Here is a 24895-nt window from a genome sequence, read left to right on the forward strand (position 1 = left end):
TATGAATCCCACCATGGCTGATTTCAAAGTACAACATTCACTGAACGTGGAGTTGGGAAGAGGTATGCCCAGTCCACTCTCATAAACAGTAATTGCCAGTACACACCACGGGCCCCACTAGGCAGCTCTGGTCTAAGGCTCCCGCAGTGGAGTCAGGTGTCCACCGCTGGCCAATCAGTTGTGGCGGGGATCGGGTCATGTGATACAAACATGGCTGCCCTTCACAGCATAGAAGGCCATGGGAGGTCGATTTCAGAGAAGATAATGAGGCCTGTGAAGTTATCCAAAACAAGTTCCTGGCAACTCCACACCTATTTCCCCTTCCAGATATTAATATGTCTGGTTTCCTTTTGGGGAGATGTACTACAGATTGAGGTTTCACCCTCTGCTCCAGACTTAGAAAAAGGGGCTCTAGGTCTCAGCCAATCAAGTACAAACGTTCTGGTCACAGTGATTGGTTCGGGGATTGTACGTAAACCAGTCCCAATCACATCTCCTTTAAGGAAGACCCCAGTCAGACTTTTCCTGGGGCTTCTGGGAGAAAGACTGCTAGAAATCGAGCCCGGAGGCTGGAGCTGCTGACTCCACAGGAGCCCGGTGATGAAACCGACTCTGAGAACAAAGCCAAGTGGAGAGCTGGAGACACCACTGGGCCCTGAGGCTGGCCTCACACCCGCACTGTTCGGTTATGTAAGCCAATAAATCCGTGTTTGGATTGGGCTTTCTATCACTTGGAGCCAAGTCTTGACACCCAAGGCCTATGAGGGCTCAGGGTGAATTCCTGAAGGTGAGCTCCATGGTGACTCTTGGTAGAATCACTTCTGTCTAAGGATGCCCAGCGGAGGGCCAGCCTTGGTAAACTTTGGGGGAATTAATTCCCACATTTCCCTCTCAGACAATCAAAACACTGACCCACATGGCTAAGCTGTATGCAAAGGGGACTTCTTTATTCCCTCAATCATTGGAATTGCTCCCACAAGTCCGGGCACTCATAATGGACCCCCAAAGGTAGGCAGGGTAACGGGATTTGGCTGCCCCCCTGGGAGTGGGAGCTGTGAACCTCACCAGTGGACCCCATCCATCCCAAAAGGCTTCTCAGGATGAGATGAAATTTGTGGGTGAAATGGGTGAAATTTGTGTTCCTGCCACTTAATTGCAACTTGAGCCTCAGCAAAAAACCCCTCTTGGTTTGCTGACACCCCCCCACTGCCCACACACAGTGGGCTGTAAGGTAACCAACACCAAGCACTTGGCTCAGCAGCTGGGGTGAGGCTAGCCCACAGTAAGGGGCCATGTCCCTTCCTCCCCAAGTCTGGGGGGCGGGGGAGGGGAGAGGAGCAATGGAAAGCTGCCCCCCAGCCCTGCCCTCGCACAGAGCACGCCACACGCCACTGCCGCCCGGGTGCGGGTACAGTTTATTCTTCACAACAGAGAAATACAAAGAGCAGAGGGTTTGGAATTCCTTTGTTTCTTGCCCCGTTTAGTGTCTTCCCCCACATTCGATTTTTATTTTGCTCCCCACCCCCTTTCTTAAATCTAATGCAAACTTGTTTCCTGAAGCACTGAGGGGCACCTGCCCTTGCCTCCCTGCCACCAAGATGCAGACTGAGAAGCCAACAGACTGTTTTCTCTTTTTTAATAAGGTAACTAGTTCTAAATATGGTGGCCTGGAGGTCCCATAGAAAAAAGCAAATGGGATGTTAACAGTATGTATAACAGCGTATTTACAGGGTAGTAACATGCGGACAAAAAGCTACAATACTGAGTTATCAGACGACGCAAGTCAAACAAGGGGGCAGAGAACCCCGTGGGGGGAAAAAAAACCCAGGAAACGTTAAACTGGTAAATCAATGGCGAGTTAAGGCTTAAAAAGTGTATAAAAATAACACAGTTAATATTCAAAACGGAACTCCAGATACAGAATATATAGATGAGTTTCTGTCTAGTTTTCTTTTTTTTTTTTTCCCCGGGGGATGAAGAGGGGCTTCTCCGGGCTCTGTACATAGTTCCTATTTACACGGACACGCATGGCTTTCAGATTGGGGTGTGTCTGTGGGGGCTGAGGGCAGGGTCTGCTCCTGGGACCCTCCTCCCCGAGGATCCCTTCCCTGCTGAGGGGCCTAGGGCCTGGACTGGGGATTCCCCCTCCGTAACAGGGAAGACAAATAACCCCTCCCTGGGCACTGCCCCATCTGGAGGAAATTCTGGAGGGGGGTGGTCCTAAGCCCAGGCCCACTCCCTCCCCACCCCCCTGCCCACAGTCTGGGTTGGTGGGAGAGGTAGCCAATAGGTTTCCTGGCCAGCACCGAGGTAGACTGGGGTGGTCTTCAGGGCAGTGGAGGGCCGGGTCTTACCCAGCCCACCCTCACCCCATTTCCCTGGGCCTGCGCCCAGCCCAGCCCAACGCTGCACCCTTTGGTCCTGCAGATCTCCCGGCCCCTCTCTCATTTTGCCTCCTGAAGCCTGGGCAGCGTTGGGAGCTGCCGCATCCCTCTGCTCAGTAATGCCCAGGCGTAGCTCGAGAGGTGTGAGTGGGGCACCCAGGGGTGAGTGGCTCACTCCAGCTGCCTCCTGTCCCCTCCCACCTGAGGGTCCCCTTTGCAGTCCAGAAACCCAGGCCTGAGCCTTCCCTCAAGACCTGAGGCTGTGGCAAGAGAAGGTCCCACGTTGCCCTCTGGTTCTCTGTGTCCATCTGTCCGATTCTTTTAATTTCTCGGTCTTAGCAGCACCAACTTCTTGGCCAATAAATATCTTTTTTGTTACTTCCAAAACAAACTTAAAAAAAAAAAAAAACAGTGAAGCAAGTGGAGGGTGGGGAACAAAAAGAAACCCAACAGAGAGGTTCAAAGTGCTCTGAGATCGTCTTTGGATGCCACCAAAACAGTCCAGAATCTTGCAGTTGGCCTGGCCGCCCCCGGAGCAGGACCGGGCAGGGCTTCTGCAGCCCAGGCTTTCTGGAAGGTCAGGAAGGTCATGAGAGAGCTCGGCTGTTCCTGGAGGGCCCCTGGAGGAAGTTGGGGCCTGGTGCTGCCTGGGTCTGTGTCTGCCAGTGGGCAGGGTGGGGCGGCGCCTTGGGTCGGCTCAGATGAGGGAGATTCGCACCGGGATGCCGGGGGACTCCGTCCTCTGGGGCGAGTGGTGGCTCACCAGGTGCTCCACCACCGTGTGTTTGGACATGTGCTTCATCAGGTAGGTCTCCTGTGGGCAGGGGTGAGATTCACAACATAAGACCAACCAACCATGGGCAAGAGATGCAGGGGAGGCTGCAGTTCCCACAAGTGGCCACTGGAGGGCTCCTTGCTGGGGAAGGGGGTCAGTTCCTGCTGAGCAGTCCCCACGGCTCTAGGGCATCAGACTGGCACTGGGCATAAGTTCTAGTGATGCAGGCATCATCACCCGGTGTGGATGCTGGTTCCTTTCCCAGACTCTGAGCCTACTCTGAGCCTAGAAAACTGCCTGGTACCAGGGTCATCCCTCAGTAGTGCCCACCCAGACTTTCCTAGGGCCAAGCCAACAGGCAGTAGTGGGGTATGCAGCAGGGATCAAGCATGGCTGCCCCCTTCTTTGTTTTAAATCAAAGGTACCTTGGGATGCCTAGCTGGCTCAGTCAGTGGAGCCTGTGACTCTTGATCATGGGGTCATAAGTTCAAGCCCCACCCTGGGCATGGAGCCTACTTTAAAAGGTAAGTCAACTTACTTTAATTAAAAACAAAAATAAATTTAAAATAAAGGTAAGTATTCTTGTTCTAGAGAGTCCAGTCAGGCCCAGTTCAGGATGGGGCCTAGGGACACCCCCTACCCCCAGAGTTCAGACGGACTCCATCTAGAGCTACAGCCTTCCCCTAGAGGCAGGTGTGAGGACGTGGATGTGGAGAACTTGAGGCCAACACCAGCCAAAGGTCAGCCAGCTGAGTGGGGCTCCTAGGTCTCTGTGGTGCCCCACCTCGCCCCTTGCGGCCCTTTCCCCGCAGGTTCTGCCCTCTTTCACCTCTCCTCTGCCCTTTGAACTCCAGGGAAGGAGCAGTGTGAGGAACCCAGCACCCAGCAAACTGCCGGCCAGGCCAGCACCTAACATACTCCTAACACCCCAGGTGTGGCCCCTGCCTGTCAGTGACCTTTCAAAATACCCTCCCAGGCAGTCCTCGTCCCCCAGTGTCTTCCACTCCACCTGGCACATATCCAAACTCACTAACAGGGCCCACCACAGCCTCGTGTGACCTAATTTCCTTTCAGTTCCTGGAACGCACCATGTTTGTTCCACCTCAGGGTCTTTGCATTCACCTTTCCCTGCTTGGAGGGTTCTTACCCTCCTTACCCTTCAGGGCTCCAATGAAATGTGACCCCCTCAGCCGGCCTACCCAGACCAGTGTCCCCTTCCCAAATCCATTCCAGCCTCCCTTCTGCTTCGTTAACCTGTCGTCCTTCAGACCGGTGGTTCTCCACCAGAGGCAGCTGACCCCTGTCCCAGGACATCTGGCAACTTCTGGAGGCACTTTGGGTTGCGAGAGCTTGGCGAGGGGCTTGCTGGGGAGCAGGGGCCAAGGACGTTGCTAACATCCTACAACTCACCGGACAGCCCCCCAGCGGAAAGCGACCCTGCCCACAGGTTACCATGCACTGAGGCTGACAGACTCCTCAGGGCTGTTACCACAACCTGTCATTTTGTGTGTATTTGGTGGTTACTTGTTTAATATCTATTTCCAGCAGTAGTCTCCAACCTCCCTGGGGACACAGAATGAGTCTGTTGGATTCATCCCCATGCCCAAGCGCCTGGCACAAATGTTCACTAAACACTGAGTGAATAAATAATGGCGTTAGCAGACATTTATTGGACACAGACTGGGCCGGCCAACAGCCCTGTGAGGTAAGAACAGTTACCTCGTCCACTTCCCAGATAGGAAACAGGCTCAGTGATCCATGTGGGTTTACCTGGGGCTCTGCTAACCAGGATATTTCATTAACCGAACACATACACCCCAGTGACGGGCCAAGCTCCTCTCATGGGTGCTAAAAGGCCTCTGCTCGGGGAAATTCCCACCCAGGACAGGGGGCTGGATGAGGTGATCTACTGTTCAGGCCTTTCCTGAGGTGAGGTGGATCCAGGCGGGGCCACTGTGCCTTCTTGTGGCCACAATGGGGGTTGCAGCTTCGCCAGTGGCGAGGCCCCTCCCCCTCCTGGCTCTGGAGAGCAGGGTTTCTGGCCCCCCACCACTGCCTTGAGTGTTCCTGGGACCTGGAGGAAACCACGCCTGGGAAAGCCAGGCTAAAGGCCGCCAGGCGGCTGGCAGCTCGGCCCAGGGCAGCCAAAAACAGAGCTGGGAAGCCGAAGTCCTGGCTCGGCCACTCATTGTGATCTGGTGGAGTCCCGTCCCCTCTGTGGGCCTCAGTTTCCCTGCCTGGTAAGTGGGGAGAATCAGGGACCCCAGGCACTCACCGAGGTGTAGGCCCGCCCGCACATGCTGCAGCAGTAGGCCTTGGCGTGCTTGATGGCGTGGGCCGAGAGGTGGATCTGCAGGGAGGCGGAGTCTGAGTAGGCCCGGTAGCAGTTGGGACACTTGTAGGGCTTGTCCTTGTTGTGCTGGCGCTGGTGAGACTGTGGGGAGCACAGTGGGGGGTCAGGAGCTAGGCCCCCCGGGGTGGGGAAGGGGGGCTGCCCAGTCCCACCCTCTTCTGCTGCTCCCTGTGGGAGGGGGTGGGTGGCCGAGCACCTGCAGGTAAGAGGCAAGCGGATGGGCACTCACCTGGAGGTTGGAGAGCTGAGTGAAAGCCTTTTCGCAGCCAGGATGTGGGCACTTGTAGGGTCTGTCGCCTGTGTGGATTCTGCAATGGGAAACCCAGTGAGGCACAGTCCCTGACAGATAACCCGGCCAGCTCCAGCCCCCAAGGCCTTGGAGGGCCTGCACTGTATATCCGGTCCCCAAGCCTCCCAGTCTCCCCTCCCCACACTCTCCAGAGAGCACCAGGCAAGAGCTGCCACTTCTCCTTCAACCTCTGGTCTCCCAGTCTGCCAGTCTGTGACCAGAGCCCTCCTGCTCCCCACAGGTCCCTACCGAACCCAACCACCACCTGCACCCACTCAGACACCCCGCCCAACCCTCCAGCTAAATAGCGGCCACTTGCTCTGACCACTCTGCGCCCTCCTCTTCTTCAAAACCCACCTGCAGACCACTGTTGCCAAGAACACAAACCCACAGCTTTGCCAGGAACTTCCCTGTCCACCCTGCCTCCTCCCCCCCCGAAGGAAGCCTCTCTCTCTCTCTCTCGCCCAGTTTCTGCCTCATGCCCTGTCTCCACATCAGAGACATGTCTGTGTAATGGCAACCTGGTCACTCCAGCCACTGAGAGAATGCGGGACGGGGAGGCCCTGCAGTTCAGCCCCTCTGTCCCCTCCCACTCCTGGGTTCTCTCATCCTGGCTCCACCATCTATCTACTAGCTCAGTGACCATGGGTGGTGGTGGGGGAAATCACTGAGCCTCAGTTTGCCCATCTGCAAAATGGGCATCAAAATATGCTCTCACTTCACTTGTGAAGCTAATGTTAGGTAATACACGCTAAGGGGCTTTGCGGAGTGTTGGCACAAAGTCGGCACTCACGAAACACCTGCGACGTTTATCCCACAGGGCACCCGTGTGCCAGGCACCACGCTCGGCACTTGGAATGAACAACACAGACAAAACCATTGCCTCGTGGAAACAAACAACAAACACGAACCGAGTAAATCCCATGCAGAATGTCATAAGTGCAGTGAGAAGAAAAATATAAGGTGGGGTGGGGCACGAATGCCCTGGGCGGAAAGGTATGTGCAATTTTAAACAGGGGGGTCAGGGCGGTCCTCCCTGAGAGGGTGACTCCAGAGTGACGACGTCAGGGCCGATGGCTGTATTTTCTGTTCAGGTCTGTGGTGTGGCTCATGCTCGTCTGACAGGCCAGGTGAGGACAGACGGAGCTGGGCCCAGATGAGGTGCCCACGCAAGCCTCCCACCTTCGGCCTGCGCTTGTCTTCCGTCACCTGTTCTGGCAAATCCTCTCCGCCAAGCAGGGGTGCAGCGGAAGGCTGGCTGGCCTGAACCTTGTTGGTGTCCTTTGCCTCTGAGCCTCGGGTGGAGGGAGAAGCCGGCCCGGCCACTCAGTTTCGGTTCCTTCCCCTAACGCCCTGGCTCACCTCGCTGACTGGGCTGCTCTGGCCGACAACGCACTCATCAAACAAACTAAGGTCCCTGGAGCAGCAGTCCTCCTGCTGGACAGGCTGGAATAAAGACCCCTCCCCGCCACCAGGAAGTCACTGGCTGCCAGCTATGAACACGGGTAGAGTCCAGATTCCCGAGTGTGTCATTCAAGGCCCTTCGCCAGGGGCTCTGGGCTCCCCTCCCTGCTCCTCTGCACCCTCCATCCTGCTCGGAGATCCATTTCTCATCGGGCAACCCTGCCTGACTGATGATCCTGCCCACCACAGCTGCAGGGCACTGCACCCTCGGCAGGGGAGGCTGCCCCTCCTGTCTCCTCTACCAGCCGGGAAGCCAAGGGCAAGCCCAGGGCCCAGGCTCAGGTGCAAGGCCAGGGCCCGGCCACAGGCTGCTCTGACACCTTCCAAGGGGAGCTGGGCTGGCCTGGCGTTGAGAGTCCGTATTCTACCCGCACGTTTCTGGGGACATCACCCCAGCCACAGCACCCTGTCTCTACAACACAGGGCCTTCACGGCCATCTGGACTGACTCCGCCTGAGGCCACAACCCCCTCCATTTCATTCCACTCTCATTCCCCTCCAGGGCTGGGGAATTCATTCAGCTAAGGTTGGGTACCAGTGGAGATTGAGGGACCCCCAGACATGCACTGATTTTGCTTTAAAACCCCCCAGTACCCACTGGGCCTCTCCCCTGCCACCCTCAGCCCCTGTCCCTGTTGGCCTCCCTGCAAGCTCTGCTAAGCTTCCAAGCTCCTTCCTTGACCCAGGCTATCCCCTCTTCCAGGCCCACTTTTCCCTCAGTGAACACTCAGCAAAAACCCACACTCCTGTTCTCAGCATAAAAGCCCCTTGATTGGGCAGCCTTTCCTGACCCCCTGGACCAGGCCTGGTCCTTGCAGGCCCTCTCAAGCCCCTAAGCAGGGATACTGATTCTGTCCCCATCTGATCCCTGTTTCCTGGGCTGCCTCCTGAGAGCAGGTGCTCCCCGGGTCCCGTTCACCATCATCACACCAGGGCCCGGCGTGGCCGAGAGGACCCAATAATTCAGTCGCGGACTGAATGAAGGAAAGAGTTCTTTCTCTGTGAGGTCAGTCGTCTGCTCAATGTAACCAACGCGCTCCACACCGCACAAGCATTTGTTGACTGTCTGACCGAGCACCCTCCAAAGGACTCTAGGTCCTTCCTCAGGGACCAACCAAGCCCTCCTGAATGGGAAACTGCCCTTCGGCCTCATCCAGTCCAAGTGTCATGGCTCCCTGGCCTCCTCCCTAGACTCCCAGCCTCAGCCTCTCCCCTCCTGGCCTCCGCCATAGCAGCAGCGCGGGGATCTGACCTTGCCAGGACCCTGCCTGGCAACCTCCATGGTCTCTCCCTTTTCCAGGGCAGAGTCCAAACCCTGTGCCCCGGCATTCAAGGCCTTGGTTTCTAAAGCCTCCCCCTCCACCACTGCTCTCCCCAACATGGCATCCTTCCAACTTCCCCACAATGGGCAAGCCTCCCCCAGGACGCCTCTAAGCCTTTGCTCATGCTGCTGTCCCTGTCCCTAGGGAGGGCTATGGACCCTTCAACGCGTGACCCAGATGGTCCTCCGCTACGGCCCCCACGTACTTCACTCTTTCACAGAAGTTTCCACATCCACCAGCCTCCCAGGTCACAGTGGGGTTCCTCTGGGCCAGAGCCTGCCTGTGACCACCGATCCGCCCTTGTGTGTGCCCCCCAGCACTGGGCTGGCTCCGAAGGGGCATCAGGAACTGCCAGCTGGGTGAATGGGGGGCTGGGCTGCATGCTCCCAGTGAAACAGCCCCAAAGCCCTTCTGTCCCTGAGCTGCAAGTTAGGACCAAGCCCTCAATTCCCACATCAGAGTCCTGTCCCTGCAGAGCATCTTCTCAGCAGGGGAGCACCCAGCCCAGGCTCCCAAAAGTGCAGTGAAGGGGAGCTCACCACGGACCCCAGGGAACACAGGAAAGCCAAGTTGAAATTGGGGCCCCTGGACTACCCCAGAGACTTGCCCTGCAATGCCCAGCACCCTTGCCCAGCCAAGCTTCTCCTGTAGCCTGACCGCCGCAGCCCCTTCCTCCCTCTGAGGCACAGGCTCCTGGGGGGTCTGGGCTCGAACCTCACTTCCACCTCCTTTTTGTAGAGTGACCTTGGGAAAGTGACTCAGCCTCCCCGAGCGCAGTTTCCTCAGCCCGAAAACGGAGATAAGGATCGAAAGGACTGGAAGGATTCAGTGACCTATTCTAAAGATTTCTAAGATATTTTCATAGTGATAGCTTTTTAATACATTCCTTTCTAATTAAGACAACTGATGAAAATCGACAAAGAATTTATTCAATGTTTACATAAAATCACTGAAGATTCCTTAGTTCTCATTTGTTCTTTCATTTTGCAGGTAATAAACAGCACCCCAGGGGGACTGACCTCAGGCGCACTGTGCTTGGTAACTCACACAAGGGCAGGTTCGGAGACAACCTTCCTCAAGATGACCCCCGCCCTGTGGCATTTTTCAGATTGGCTGTCTCTTACTTAAAAACACAAAGTCACACACACCGTGGGCAGACTCTATGGGGTATGGAATCACCTTCTGCAAGGCCAGGTGCCGAGGAGCCTTTGACAAGGACTGGTGGTTGTTAGGAGTTTATTACCACGACTGTCATCGGACTTGAGGAAGCCAAACGACACCTCCCCGCGCCACCGGCATCAGGCCACATGTACACAACGTACATGTCACAGAGCCAAGAGAAGAAAAGCAAACGTGAGAAACAGTCTGCAGCCTGAGTAAGCAAATCCAGCCGCCCGAGCTGAACTATAGCTCTGTAACCCGCTGACAAACCGGCGCCATCCCTGCCATCCCCTCGTGTCGCGACACTGCAGAGCTGTGATCTCACACGTGTGCTAACGGCTGCCGTATGTGGGACATGTGCTGCTTTCGCACGACCACCAGACTCACTACAGAGGTCTGCTCGCTTCCTTTTGAAACACATGGGGTCTTTATTATTTACCAAGCCAACCCTGAACTCTGGACTTCTGGAACACTTTGCCCATCCCCCACTTTTCTTTACTTGCTGTGTCTTCCTTTCCCAGAAGGAGGTCCCAGCAGGAGCTCCAGCTCCTCTGAACGACGTTACCCCCAAAATGCTCCCAGGCCTGTCTTTCTCAACAACCAGAGTAATCTTGCACAACCCGTTTCTATGTCCATTTCTATTACAAGACCAGGGCTGGGTCAGCCTTGGACATGACCTTCTTTTATTCCCGTCATTACTGGCAGTCACCTTTGGATGATGGATTTGACTGGTTCTCCATGGAGGAGCAAAAAGCAGGAAGGAATCTCCGTGGAATGGGCTAAAACAAGGAACTTGGAATCTGGTTGCTTCTTTATGCTTGGCTTTTTCTGTTTGTTTGTCTAATGGATTCTGGGGCTTCTGGGCATTTGGGACACCCACCTCTTTGTCACTGGGTTAGGACACATTGGTTTAATTATAGGTGCCCCTGTCTACTGACTAGTAATTTGTCTCTAATGTTAACAGGACCCTCTTACGTGGCTTGTTTCGTTTCCCACCATTACGCACTCAAATCACTCGGGGGGGGGGAAAAAAGTGTGTCCTAAAGAACAAAGAGCAAAACCCTGGATCAGGAAACATTGGCAAAATACCCTCCTTCATGAGCCTGTTAATTTTTTATTGCTGTTCTGGTCATGGTTTTGATTAATATTTTAGAACTAAAGTTTACTTCTGAAAAAAACAAGGATTATTTTTTTCCTAAGATTTTATTTATTCATGTGAGAGAGAGAGCACAAACAGGGGGAGGGGCAGAGGGAGAAGCAGACTCCCCAGAGAGCAGGAAGCCCGACGCAGGGCTCGATCCCAGGACCCTGGGATCATGACCCAAGGTGAAGGCAGACACTTAATCAACTGAGCCACCCAGGTGCCCCAAAACTAGGATTCTTCATACTTATCACTACTTGCTACCGTGTTTATTTTCTACCAGACCGATGCTCAGATCTCGCCTAGGCTATCAACTTTGTGCCCTTAACCTTCTCAAACCCAGGCCCCACATCAGAATAATAAAGTTATCAAAGTATCTTTTACACCCAAACGCTCTTGGATTTTCTAGATGGCCACCATTGCTTTATAAGAAGAGTGATGCTCCAAATAACCGAGCCTTTTGTATTTTCTGTATTTCTAATTAGGAAAAACACTAGAATGAGAGCTATCCTATGAAGATACAAGTTTAAGAACATTGGCAATCAAAAGAAGAGACACTCAGAGGAGGGCCTGGGTGGCTCAGTCCGTTAAGCGTCCAACTCTTGATCTTGGCTCGGGTCATCATCTCAAGGTTGTGAGACCGAGCCCCACGTCAGGCTCCAAGCTGGGCATGGAGTAGGGTGTGGGATTTTCTCTCTTCCTCTCTCTCTGCCCCTCTCCTGCCCTCCCTCTCTTAAAAAAAAAAAAAGAAGGGATAACTCAATCTCCGTGTATTCATTTATATTTTATGTGTACATATATATACACAGAAAACATATTTATATTACATATGATTATATGTAATTTATATACAAATATATAGTATATCATATACAGTTATATATGCTATATAATATATGTTATTTGTGTACCTTTTTAAAAAAATTCTTTTTTTTTAAGATTTTATTATTTAATTGACTGAGAGAGAGAGAGAGACAGCTAGAGAGGGAACACAAGCAGGGGGAGTGGGAGAGGGAGAAGCAGGCATCCCGCTGAGCACGGAGCCTGATGTGGGGCTTGTTCCCTCATGACCTGAGCTGAAGGCAGACGCTTAACTACTGAGCCAACCAGGTGCCCCTAAAAAATATTTCATTTATTCGTCAGAGAAAAAGAAAGAACACAAGCAGGGGAGAGGAGTGACAGGCAGAGGGAGAAGCAGGCTCCCTGCTGAGCAAGGAGACCCTATGGGACTCAATCCTAAGACAGTGGGATCATGACCTGAGCTGAAAGCAAACACTTAACCAACTGAGCCACCTAGCGGTCCCAATTTGTGCACTTTTTAAAGTGAAGACCAAAAAACCCAGTAATTTATTTTCATGTACAATAAAAATCAAAAAGAAATGTCCTTAAAAAAGTGTTTTCTACATTTAACTATACTTCTCAATTAGCGATAGTCCTAACATATGCTTTATGAGATAATTAAAGAGCAAAGATGGGTCAATATCCTTGCTACCCAAAATATGTTCCTAATCTGAAAAAATGGATCATGCATTCTATCTTAATAGAAGACTCCATTCTCCTCCATTCTGACATTGATTGTTACAATAAATGTTTCTTGTTACAATAAAGGGACCAGTCATTCCTCCTAATCTGCAGTTCCCAGTCCCACCTGCCTAGAGGCCTCTCCTTCCGGTCAGAAGTGGAGTCTTCTGAAGAAGACATCAAGAGATTATGGCCTCAGTAGAGGGCTGTAGCACACACACTTGGCTCTCTAGGCTCCAGAGAACAGATGAATGGGCACAGCCTCCAGCCACGCTGATACCATTGCCTTGACCCGACACTGCCCGAGGCCAAGGCAGGATCCAAGAGTCTGCAAGTCCAGAAGCAGACAACCTGGCAAAGCAGATGGACCACCCAAGATCAGCAGGACGGGTACTATGACTTCGAGCTGAATGAAAGTGATTTAAGTGGGGTTCATTCCTATTTCCAAAAGGTGATACGAGAAGACCCTTTTCTTCTTTGATCTATACCTCTAACCCTTGATTTAGGAGGTTATATTTGAACCGGGAATAAAATATTCCTTCAGTGGTGCCTTTTTAACTAATCCTTCAGAATTCTGGGGGAGGAGGGACACCATAAAAATTTAACATTAGATATAAACTCATGACTTATCAAGGAAATTTTAAAATAATAGTGCTACTGGGGCGCCTGGACGGCTCAATCAGATAAATGTCCAACTCTTTGATTTCGGCTCAGGCCATGATCTTGGGGTCGTGGGCCCCACCTCAGGCTGTGCGCTCAGCGACGAGTCTGCTTGTCTGCTTGAGGATTCTCTCTCCCTCTGCCCCTCCCTCCCCTGCCTCCATACTCTTTCCCTCTCTCTAAAATAAATCAATAAATATCTAAAAAATAATAATAATAAAATAAAATAACAGTTCTGTTGAAAACAGCATGTTATAGGCCCCAAACTATAAAACTGCTCAGAATAATTGCCCACAGTGTCTTCCCTGGGACCACTTTCTCTTCATGGCCATTAGTTCGGTATGCAAGGTCAGTAAGAATCTATCCTCCTTCCCAACAGGATATAATTGGGTAAATCAAATTTGTAACCATGACCGTGCCAGAAATGTCACACTTAATGACAAATTTCATTATATTAGGCATGACAAGCCTGAGAGTAAAACACATGGACCGTCCTTCCCATGTGGGATGTGGCCTCCCCGGGAAGCTGCCCAGGACCTGCTTCCTGGCTTGCGGATTCCCATCCAGCATTTAAGGTTACAGAAAAAGTTACTTCCTATCAGCCCAAAACACTGACAAACGGGGATTCTGCAAAAGGAAGTCACCCCTATCGTTACCGGCTGTACAGGCACTACTTGACAAGGCTGACGAGCATGGTTCGAGGTTTCTGATCTTAGATAATACCCTGAGAAATTTTTTCACACCCACCGATTCAAATAATGACCCAGAGGTTCCACGAAGCCTCCTGACAGAAGTTAGCTCTAAAGCCTTGGCATCATATGCTCTGATCTTAACAGCCATACACCCAGCGAGACTTTGCTTATTAATCATCACCTCGTTACAATGGCCTGTGTCCAGAAAACTGACCAAACTTTTAAAAAAAATCAAAGTAATGACAAACATGAGAAAATTACCAGGACAAACCACTGTGGTCCAAACCTTATGCCTTAGGAGGCACAGGAGCAGCAGGAACGGACAGAGGCCTCGTCCTGCTGGCACTCCCCCATTGCTATCTTACTACCAAACCTACACATTACACCTCCAAGTCCAAGAACTAGACCAACAAGGCGTTTCTGAGCCCCGTGATAAAGCCTACAAAGACAGCAGACATAGCGGAATAAATCACAACAGTAACGACAATTTTAAAAAACGCTAAAAGCAAAAATGAGGGTCTGTCTCACATCAGTGCCCCAAAGAGAGAAAACTTGATCACTTCCTTCAAGTTACAAGCTCTGTAGCAAAACCTACTGCACCCCTGACTTTCCCAAACTGGTACTGGCCAACACACAGCAACGCTTGCAGATATACATGATCGTCGTTGGGGGTGGGGGCAGGGAGGGCTGTGTTCCTTCCCCTCTGAGGAGCTGAACTACTGTAATCTTGGTAACCTTTGGTTTGCTTCTTTAAATACCTGTGGTATTTTTATTTGGCAAGTGGCGAGTCAGCCTTTCTGATGTCTATACTCCCCTGCAAAAATCTGTCTTTTGTTAAAGCATTTGTGTTTCTGAATCTCTCTTTCACGCACTCCACTAGATAGAATGCCTATTCTATAGGGATTTTTGAAAAAACAGGGATTTTTGTGTTTTGTTCATTGCTGTGTTCCCAGCACCTAGAACCATGCCTGTCTTGGAGCAGAGGCTCTGTAAATATTTGTTAAACGGATGAATCATATGTTCTATAAAAGACAGTTCTACTTATGCCACAGATATCCCACAAACGCCCAGATGCTTATTACGTGCCACACGCTGGGGATATGGGGCCAAGCCCTCGTCTTCAAGAGCTCCCAATATATTTTAGGTGGCAGACAGAGAATGTGACACATACAAGGCAGCCTGCCACTGATCTGATGGGGACGCACGGGGCCTGTGGGCCCCAGGAGGACTTCCGGGAGGAAGCTGAAAGGAGATGGCTAGGAGAGGGCCAGAGAAACAGGATAAAGAAGAGGGAGAGTGTTTTAGGCAAAGGACACAGCAGATGAGAAACGGGGGGAAGGGTGGCACAGTAGTGACAGCAGAGGCCAGTGAGGTCTACAAAGGTCATATCATCAAAGGCCTCATATGCCAAGTAAAGGAGTTTGGTCTTGACTGCCGGGGCAGTGGGCACCTAGAGCAAGCAGGTCCTCGCCCCTCCCACACCAGGTCCATGCACCCAGCACATGAGCCGAGACTGACTGCCGGGGGCAAGGGGGTTGGTGGGAGGGCAGCAGCAGGCAGGCCCCTTACCTGGTGTGCTGCTGGAGGTGGGAGAGCTGTCGGAAGGACTTATCACAGTAGGAGCAGTGGTAGGGCTTCACGCCCAGGTGAATGCGCAAGTGCTGGGCCAGGTAGGAGGCGTTGGCAAAGGACTTGGAGCAGTGCGGGCACTTGTGGGGCTTGGCCTCGGTGTGCGACTTGGAGTGAATCTGCATCTCAGACTTGGTGAAAAAGGTCAGCGGGCACACCTTACACCTGCGGGGCAAGAGGCACTTTCACAGCTGGGAAGACCCCCACCCTCTGTCCGGAAGCACAGGGGGCCTCCTGCACCCATAGAACTTCTACCCCGCATAGCGAGGAACCCCGGGGGCACAGGCCCACCAGGGAAAGTCAGGGGGCAGGCTCCCAGCCTGGAAAACCTTCAATCTAGAGGCCAAGGCTCTTCCCAAGGGGGACTCTAGTCACAGCAGCAGGGGACTGCTTGACATTTCCCAGAGGAGAGAGGTCCAGCAATCTTGAGGAGGTATGCCCGGGGCCACAGTCCTTAACACTCAGAGTAAGAAGTTCTCCTAGGTGCCCATCAGAAGCATCTGGGGAGCTTTCAAAAAGGGCTGACTGGCCCTTGGCATGTTCCCCACCCACCCCTGACAAATTAAATCAGAATTTCTGGAGGTCCGTTCCTGGGACTGGCATTTTCTGAGCGCTCCCCAGATGATTCTAACTTGAGGGCTGAGGACACTGCTTGCAGGGAGGACGAATGGATTCCCCCTGCTGCAGGCTGTGGTGAGCTGGGCCCCCAGCAGCCCCGCATAAGCAGGGGGAGGACCGCCCCACTCACCTGTGAAGGGGCTGAGGTTGGGGCTTGGCAGAGAACCCCGCTCCTCAGGACCTGGCACCCACCTGCCCTCAGCCCCTGGGGTCCCCTTCCAGCCCCAGCTGTTGGGCTCCAAGGGCAGCCCCCCAAGCCCATGGTGGACCCCTTGGTGGACCCCTTTCCACCAAGACCCCCACCTGTATGTCTTGCCCTCCTTGGCAGTCTCGCCCGAGGCCAGGATGGGGTAGGGAACTACGAGGACAGGCGGCCCCCCTGGGTTCTCTGCCTTGATCTTTTTGCGGCCGCGCTCGGACTTAGGGGGGCCAAGCAGGCCGTGGCCCTGGATTGTCTTGATGGAGTCCAGGAGGGGGGGGCTGGTGATCCCTGAGATGAGGGTGGGGGACGAGGCGATGAGGCGGCTCTGGCTGGTGGTGGTGGGTGTGGACGGGGTGCTGGTACCCGTGCCCGCACTCGACTCCGACGTGCTCACAGCCGGGGTTCGGGAGGAGAGCCCCAGACCTGCAGAAGACATGGAGGGGAGGCAGCTGCAGAGGCCTTTCCAAGCCTCCCCTTCCCTTCATAAATTACCCAGGTTAACTACATGAGAGGCCCATGTATGTATAAGAGGCCTGACACACCGAAGAACTAAATTGGTTTGGTAACAGAGGCACTTTGGAAATACTCCAAACCACAGGAAAAAAGCACAAAGATGTTCACTACTGTGTTATTTGCAATAGCAAAAAACTAGAGGAACTGAAATATGGAACATTAGGGAAGGGGTCCATACATCGTGATCAGTCTTCTCCACTGAACATTAACTGCCGTCTAAAAAATTATGCTTGTAAAACAAAACACACACACACAAAACAAACAAACAAAACCAGCACATGTATGCATAGAAAAGGTAAGTAGGAGAAGAAGATATACCTAAAGTGATGTGGATGGTACAGCTAGAAGTAATTTTTTTTAAAGCATTTCGACTTAACTGTACTTTGATTCTTTGACAACGAACTTTAAAAAAAAAAACTTCTGTAATATAGGGGCGCCTGGCTGGCTCAGTTGGAGGGGCAGTGTTTGACCCTTGATCTCGGGGTTGTGGGTTCAAGCTCTACTTGGGTGTTGAGATTACTGAAAATAAATGAAAGCCTTTACAAAAGGGAAAAGGAAACAAAAATAAAATAAACTTCTGTAATAAAAGTCATTCTTTTAAAAACGAGGGGACTAGAAACGTTTACGGTATCAGGTGAAGCCAACAAAAAGCTGAAAATGGTACCTTTCATGTGACTAAAAGAAGGCTTCTTTTAAAAAGAAACCAAAAATCTCACCATTGAGAAAGGTAAGATCCAGAGATGGACAAGCATTCATGTCCGCCGCTGCATTTATAACCCTCAATGGAGGGCTGACTGGCAGAAGCCATTAATACGTCAAATGTACATGACTTCTGACGAAGCAACGTGGCTTCTAGAAATTGCCCATAAAGAAATATCTGCCCCCGAGCACAAGATCTGTGTATATGGATCTTCCATACAACCAAACTGGACACAACCCGTTTGTCCTCAGCAGGGGCATTGTAAAGAGATGTGGTCCATCTTCACTATGAAGGACTGAGCAGCCACAAAAACAAGAAAGGTTCTGTGCAGTGATGGAGAGAGAACGCCCAAATGTGCCGTCGTCAGGTGAAAAAAAGCAAATCGCAGATGGTAGGAACCCATCTATTTAAAAAAAACCACACACACCTAAGCTTCCTAAGTAGGTAACAGGCAATACAGATGTGTGCATTAATGCACAGAAATAGCTCTGAGAAGACACACCCAACTAAATTTGTGTCTAGATTGTGGTTCTCTCTAGGGAGAAAAGAATTTTCTGGTAAAAGGAGATTTTCATACTGCGTCTAGCTGCTTCTATATTATTTGAATTTTTACCTGGTGAATTCATCCATTTTTTAGATCTGTGATTAAAGGATAAAACAAAATAAATTATAGAGAAAACATATGAAAACGCTAACAATAGTAGGACGAAAGCTAATTTTCTCTCTTTTCAGCTTGTCTGCAATCTTTACATTTTCTATAAGGACTACAAATTACCCTTATAATCAAAAAAAGCATTAAAAATGCTCACGGTAGAATGGTTGAGTAGGAAAAGTGAGTTGAAGTCATGGGTATAGCCCTTCTACAAGCTCAGCAAAACACACACACACATATTAAAAAATAAACAAAAAAGGTGGAAAAGGAAGGAAATGAACCAAAAGGCTTTCCTTAACTGCTGGGTTAGGAGCTGGGGATTATGAGTGCGTTTTTTTCCCTTAGTTTCTCTTTTTTTTCCCCCAAATTTCCCTTAATATGCTTATATTACTTTTTTAATATTACTTTTATAATGAAAAAAATAAATTTAATAAAATCATAATAAGGGGGGTTGTGCAGAGTGTGGCTGGGGCCTCAGGGAGGCTCACTGGGTCCCATAATTCCTGGGCGTCTCTGAGAGAAGCAGGGAATGAGGAGAAAGGCAGAGGCGCCCGACCAAAGGCAGGGGTGAGCCAGAGGAGGAACAAAGGCCCGGCTGCCGTGGCCTCCAGAGAAAGCCTGTCCACCAGGCTCTGAGGTAGACGTCAGGCAGCCCCGGCCTCGTGACACCCCTCAGGACTGAGCTCACCTCCTTCCCTACCCCGTGCTTCCTCCTGTGATTCCTGCCCTCCCCCCAACCGTGCCTGGGCTCTTCCCTCAGGTCTTCCCTCTCTTTACCCCTGCGGCCAGCCCAGCACCGAGCTCTGTCCATTCCCCTCCACAACTCTCAGATCTGTCCCCTTCTCCCCGTGCCCACTGCCACTGCCTGATCCAGGCCACCACTCTCCTACAGATCTCCCTGACTCCTTCCCTCTCCCAGCAAGCCAGTCCCCCACCTGGCACCCAGACCCAGCTTTCTAACCCGAATCTGAGCAATTCCCTCCCCTACTTAAAAATCTTCAACGGCTCTGCACTGCCCGAGGGTCAAGTCCAAACTGCCCAGCCTGGCCCACAGGGCCCTTCACATCTGGTCTGCTTCCCCTCTAGAGACCAGCTAAAGCCAAGGGTCATTAACACCCGGGCTCGAACCACACTGCCTGCCTCTGCCTCCTACTGACCCTGCAACTCTGCCTCGGTTTCCTCATCTGTTAAGTGGAGACCTCACGGTGAGAACTGAATGGTTGTTTCCTAAGTCAAATACGGTCGAGGGTTCAACCTAATACTGTCAGTGCCCACCGCACAGGCTGCTGGGAGTAGTAAGTGACCACTGCTGGGCACACACAGGCGCTCACCTGGAACCTGCTGCCATATTACAAGCGTAAACACCATCCTCATCATGGTTTGGCCCTCCCACCCCGGCTGACCTTCTGCTTCCCACCCACACACCCGCTTAGCATATGCTGTTCCCTCCTCCTGACCCACTTCCCTCATGAACAGCCAACCTTTCCCCGCACACCGGCCCCTTCCCTCACCCACAAGTCTGGTCAGGGCTCTTGTGTGGATTTAGGGGGCGGGGGTCCTCCCAGGACAAGCCCCCCTCCCCCTGGCCTGCGCCCCGCCCCCTCCCAGCCCGCCATACCTGTGACGGTGCTGGTGGCCGGGCGCGCGTGCAGCGCCACGTCGGGCTGCGGCACAGCCTGCGGGTGCAGCCCCGGCACCTGCTGCAGCTTGGGCAGCGACATGACGGCCTGGCTGCTCTCGGCCGGGGCCGGCGGCACCAGCAGCGGCTGCTGCGAGGAGGCCGACGTAGGCGGCAGGTGGGGCGGCCGGATCTTCTCCGCCATCAGCTGCTCCTTGATCTTGTTAATCAGGACCAGGTTGTCCAGCTGTGGGCGGGAGAGGAGACGCCCTGAGGGGGCTGGGGCCGCATCCGGACCCCTTCCCCAGGCCGCGGGTCCCCCGCGAGCCGGAAGCCTCGTGAACCACCCCACAGGCCAGACCGAAGCCCCAGGCAAAGCAGAGCGGCTCCGAGAGGGGTTGGGCCGCCAGAGGACAACGCGCTCGTCTTACCTGGCTGGGCATGGTGGGAGGAGGGGGCCAGAAGTAGGGGTTGTTAAATCGAGGCTCGGCCATCCTGCGGGGAGAGAGCGACTGTCACGGGGACCCTCCCCACCCGCCTGGGGTGAGCTCCCATCAGCCATGCCCACTCAAGTCTGGCCCAGTGTCTGGGACCCCCACCCTCGTGGGACACTCACCCTGCAGCAGGGCAGGCCCCCTCCCAGGCCCAGGCAACCACGTCCCTAGGCTGAAAAGTCAAGAATTCAGTGTCTCCCTCCGTGGGCCCCAGAGGGCAAAGGTCAGAGACAGACCAGCTATGTTCCCAGTCCCCCCATCACCCTGATGCCGCAGACCAATTCCCATCCCCAGAAAGGGCCCAAGGCTGTAGAGCCCACCCCATGGACCCATGGATTTCACACAGAAGCCCCCACCCCACCCCACCCCCACTCCCGCCAGACAGAGACACACTGGGGAGTCTTGGAGCAACTTTGTAAACGGCCACAGAACAGAGGCAACTGCCCAACCCAGATCCTGGCCCTTCTGACCGCTGTTCCCTTGAGGGCAGACATCTTCATCAGAACAAGAGGGTAGCCTGGGTCATCAGATATGGCCACTCTGAAGGGCAATCTGGTACTATGGTTTACAGAGACCCAAGTGATTACTGCCCTTTAACCCCAAAAATTGTTACCTCTGGAAAGCTGCCTCTAAGAAACACGCATGGACACGTGCAACATTTTACCTACAAGGATGTGTCAGCACACTCTGCTAAAGGAGCGACTTGGGGAGGCCTGCAGCTAGGACAGTTTGGGGCTCTTCACTAGAATTACGTGACAGTCTACTGATGACCCTCACCTCTCCAAGTTCCATGGCAGGCCCGGGCAATTAGGCCATTCAACCAGGGCAGCATGAAGGATGGGCCTTCAGAGCTATTTTACTCTTCCAGAGGGTTCCAATCTTCCTGCAACCCGAGAGTAAGTCAAGAAGTGACTTACAGGGATACCTGGGTGGCTCAGCCAGTTAAGCCTCTACCTTTGGCTCAGGTCATGATCCCCGAGTCCTGGGCTTAAGTCCCACATGGGGCTCCTTGCTCGGCGGGGAGCCTGCTTCTCCCTCTCCCTGCCTTGCTTGCCACTCCCCCTGCTTGTGCGCATGCTCTCTCTCTCTCTCTCTCTGATAAATAAACAAAATCTTTAAAAAAAAAAAAAGAAAAGTGACTTACAGGACCATTCTGAACCAACCTGTTCTCCACCAAAATTCTCCTATCGCTCTCTCCCTAAACAGAAATTACTAGCCTAAATACCTACCAGTATTGGTGCTTAAGTGAAACTGTTTATTTTGACAGGAAAGGCCAAAGTGAAGTGCCTTCGACCTCTTTTCCTGGTCCTAGAAGCCCAAGGAGCAACTAGTGGAATTGCAGGCAGAGGGTTTTAGGAGAAAACTCTCAATACAATCTAATCTCAACACTCTTAATAAAGACTTTTGATACAGATTACCCTTATAATCTTTACTTGAGAAATAGGCATAGGAGGTATTATTATGCCATTTTATAAGTGAAGAAACTGAGGCTTGGAGAGAGGGGGAAGGACCCGTCCTAGACGACAGGGCTGGGTGCCAGAGTCAAACTAGAAATCGGATTTGCTCAAGCCTTTTCCTCTGGGGAATTTGCTTTGCAAACCCCAGTCCCTGGTTGAGCCAATAAACCACATGCAAATGGCTGGATACCTACACAAAACCATCTCTGCCTTTCCCTCCCAGCCTGGGGGCCGCTTGAGGTCTGAGCCTGGCCAGGCTGAGGGTCAGACAGCCCCTGGCCTCTAAGGGCTCTCCTGCTCCCTCTACCCACAGACATCAAGCTGTCCTTCCCTTACAGCCCAAGGCTAAATAAGCCCTTCCTGCCTAGAGTTCTCCCTGACTGTTCCAGACCCCTTTCTCAGAAAGACCTCAACACAATAATGACAGGGAGGAGGCTGCCACTTATCAACTGCCTCTCTGTGCCAGGCACATCAACACTCAAAGACAGGTACTCTCGTCATCCCATTTTATAACTGAAACTCAAGTTCAGAGAGGTAGAGTGACTTGGTCAAGGTCACACAGCATGGAAGCAGAGCTGAGATCCCTGCTCTAATCTGCCTAACTCCAAAGTCCAGCTGATTGGTCCCTTAGCTGTTCAGGAGAAAGGCAAGGCATCCTGACCGCAAGCTCGTGAACATGCCTTGTCTTAGGATACAAAGGGCACTGCCCGGGGGCAGGCATTCACTCATCCAGCGGCCTCAGGACCTGCTGTCCACCAGGGAAAGTGTGAAGGGAACGGAGCTGGAGAGCCAGGGAGAAGAGACTCCAGGCTGGGGGGAAGGGAAGCCGGGAACTGGATACACCTGTCTCACCCATCTCAGTATCCCCGGCAGCCACGCCGAGAGGTGACCCACAACATGAGTTGCATGACAGAGTGAATAAATGAAGGAATGATCATCAGAATTCAGGACAACCACACACAATGTGGCAGTTTACAAAGCTCTTCTGTGTCCACTGGCATTCTCCCCAGAGCCCCCAGGAAGCAGGGAATAGTTTCACCCCCATTTTGCAGAGGGAAGCACTCTGCTCCAGGCCACAAGGTTAGGGGAGACCAAAGGGAGCACGGCATTGCGATGCTGAGCCTCAGCTCTCAGAGACTCAATGCTCCTCATCTGTGAAATGGGGTGAAACAGGCCACTCTGCCTCAGGCCTGACCCAGCCCAGGGCTCTGCCTACTGCTCCAGCTGTTCCTCGGAGTTCTGCGGAGGCTACCCTCTCCTCCTCCTCTTCAGCTCAATGCCAAGTTCAGGCTTCCCAAAGGCCCAGCCTGGTCAGGGAGATACCGGGAAGGTGGCCGGCCTAGGGTCCCATGGCTGGGGTCAAGCATCCTCTCTGCCACTCATCAGGTCCCTGGGCGGGCAGGGATGGCCCCTCGCCCCTGCTGGACAAACAGGCTCACAGAAGCCAATGGTCTGCCCTGGGCCACTTAACCTGATCCCCACGGTCTCCGCCTAATTTCTCCATGTCCTTCTCTGGCTGGTCGCAATTTCATGATTCAGTCTGTGCCCCTGGCCTTGGCACATACCTCCTGTGCATCAAAGGTGAGGAAGGTGGGCGGGGGTTGACCATTTGTTGGGTGTCAGGCCCACTGCCAGGTACAGCTCAGGAGGATCTGCAGGGAGGCTCCCAGCCAGCCCGTGGGGTGGGGGGCCCCTTGGGCAACCTGGGGGCCTGCACGACGTGACGGGCCATCGCCAGAGGTGAGCAGTTAGGGTGGTGAGGACTGGGTGAAGCTGCTCCGACCTTGTCAGAAAGGAGGGGTCTGAAGCAGGAGACTGGTCAGGTGTGTGTTTGGGACAGGTGGACAGGGCAGGAGGCCACAGCCCGAGCAGAGGCGCGGATGTGTGCAAGTACGAGGCAGGTTTGGGTCCATGAGCCCGTCACCTTCAGGCACCAAAGAGAGAGCCAGAGAGGGGAGGTAGTGAGGGACTGGCCAGCCAGCAGGGTGCTAAAGGCCTGCCAAGGGGCTGGGCCGGAATGCTGGTGGGGAGAAGGCAACAGAAGCTCTGGAGTCAAGGGGGACTGAGGTCAAAGGGAGCAGCAGCCTGAGGGCCAGGCCGAGGCAGGGGCGGAGGAGCAAAGTGGGCTGTGCCTGTAAGGTCCTGTGGGGACAGGCAGGACAGGCTGCTGGCTGGGCGGGATGTGTCCACTGGTCTTCAAGCCCCCGAGGGAAGGCGAGACTGCTGTGAGCCGAGAGACACACAGCCGGGACGCTCACGGCGGGGCAAGCGCACTACCGTTTCGTTTTTCTTGCTCCACAAGGTGAAGTCAGAAAGTTGGATGAACAAAACACCTAGTGCTGCTTCTGAAAACGGTGGGCCCATCCACCATCCGCCCATCCATTCGCTCTGGATACATCCTCTGGGCCGTACGGGGTTGAGAGCTGGGGGACCTGAGGCAAAAGGGGGCACCCTGCTGTCCAGGAGCTCCCAGCTAAGTGGAGGAAACAGACTTGTGACCCACAAGCTTCTGCATGAAAGAACTTTCGCCTGAGCCCTGCTACATGCCACCAAGGACCCTCCAGACCACCTCCTCATGGCCTCGTGCTGCCTGGACCCTCCGTGAAACTGTGACCCTGGCTCCTTATCTCGGTGTCTCTCAGAACTCCCCCCTACAAGCTACGCTCCTGTGTCCCACCCACCTCATCCGTGGCTGGCCCACCCGCTCTAGGACTCTAAATACAGTCCAAGTCCCAAGTCCCCGCCCTCAGACGGGGCCTGTCCCTGGAGCTCCAGGCCCACCTTCCAGCTACCTCCCTTCGCCTGTCTGGTGGGCCGCTTGGACTCAGCAAGCCTAAGCTGCACTGGGTCTTCCCCCAAGACTTGTGCCCCCTGGAGCCATTCCTGACTGTGAGTGGGTACCCCCATCTGCCAGATGCTCCTGCCACAGACACACGTGTCCCTATACCTCCCAACCCTCCCTGCCCAGCTCAGATCCACCACCAGCCACTGCCCCAGGACTGGATTTCCAAATTCTCCCTCAAATCCACCCACTCCTCTCCACGAGTCCTAGCTATGATCACCTCACCTGGACCATGGAACAGCCTGCTTTGTTTAGAGCCCAATGCACCTGGGTTCAAATCTCGGCTCCAACTCACCAGCTGTGTGATCTGGGGCAAATCAGTTGCTCCTGCCCCCCAAGTTAAGGGATGAGCAACCCAGAGCCAGAGGCCTGACCCAGGATGGAGAAAAGGATCAGGGGGACTTCCCAG

General features: G+C 53.3%; 1 protein-coding gene and 1 pseudogene across 5 annotated transcripts in view; both read right to left on the reverse strand.

Moving 5' to 3' along the window:
• Positions 1-1392: 1392 nt before the first annotated feature.
• LOC116567653 lies at positions 1393-2474 on the reverse strand (annotated as a pseudogene).
• ZNF362 (zinc finger protein 362) overlaps positions 1623-24895 on the reverse strand; it is a 37495-nt gene continuing 14222 nt past the window's right edge. For 3 of the 5 annotated variants that reach the window (XM_032302864.1, XM_032302866.1, XM_032302865.1), the window contains 7 exons: positions 20125-20188; positions 19694-19940; positions 16312-16633; positions 15331-15555; positions 5742-5820; positions 5435-5593; positions 1623-3198 (listed from right to left, as the gene is read on the reverse strand). In XM_032302864.1, coding sequence (XP_032158755.1) covers positions 3082-3198; positions 5435-5593; positions 5742-5820; positions 15331-15555; positions 16312-16633; positions 19694-19940; positions 20125-20188 — 1213 coding nt within the window. In that variant the 3' untranslated portion in view covers positions 1623-3081. Of the gene's footprint in view, positions 3199-5434; positions 5594-5741; positions 5821-15330; positions 15556-16311; positions 16634-19693; positions 19941-20124; positions 20189-20964; positions 21071-23209; positions 23383-24895 lie in introns of those variants that run through there. The other 2 variants (XM_032302867.1, XM_032302863.1) reach the window with 2 other exon arrangements.

Source organism: Mustela erminea, chromosome 10 (genome assembly GCF_009829155.1).
Source record: "Mustela erminea isolate mMusErm1 chromosome 10, mMusErm1.Pri, whole genome shotgun sequence".
Classification (NCBI taxonomy): domain Eukaryota; kingdom Metazoa; phylum Chordata; class Mammalia; order Carnivora; family Mustelidae; genus Mustela; species Mustela erminea.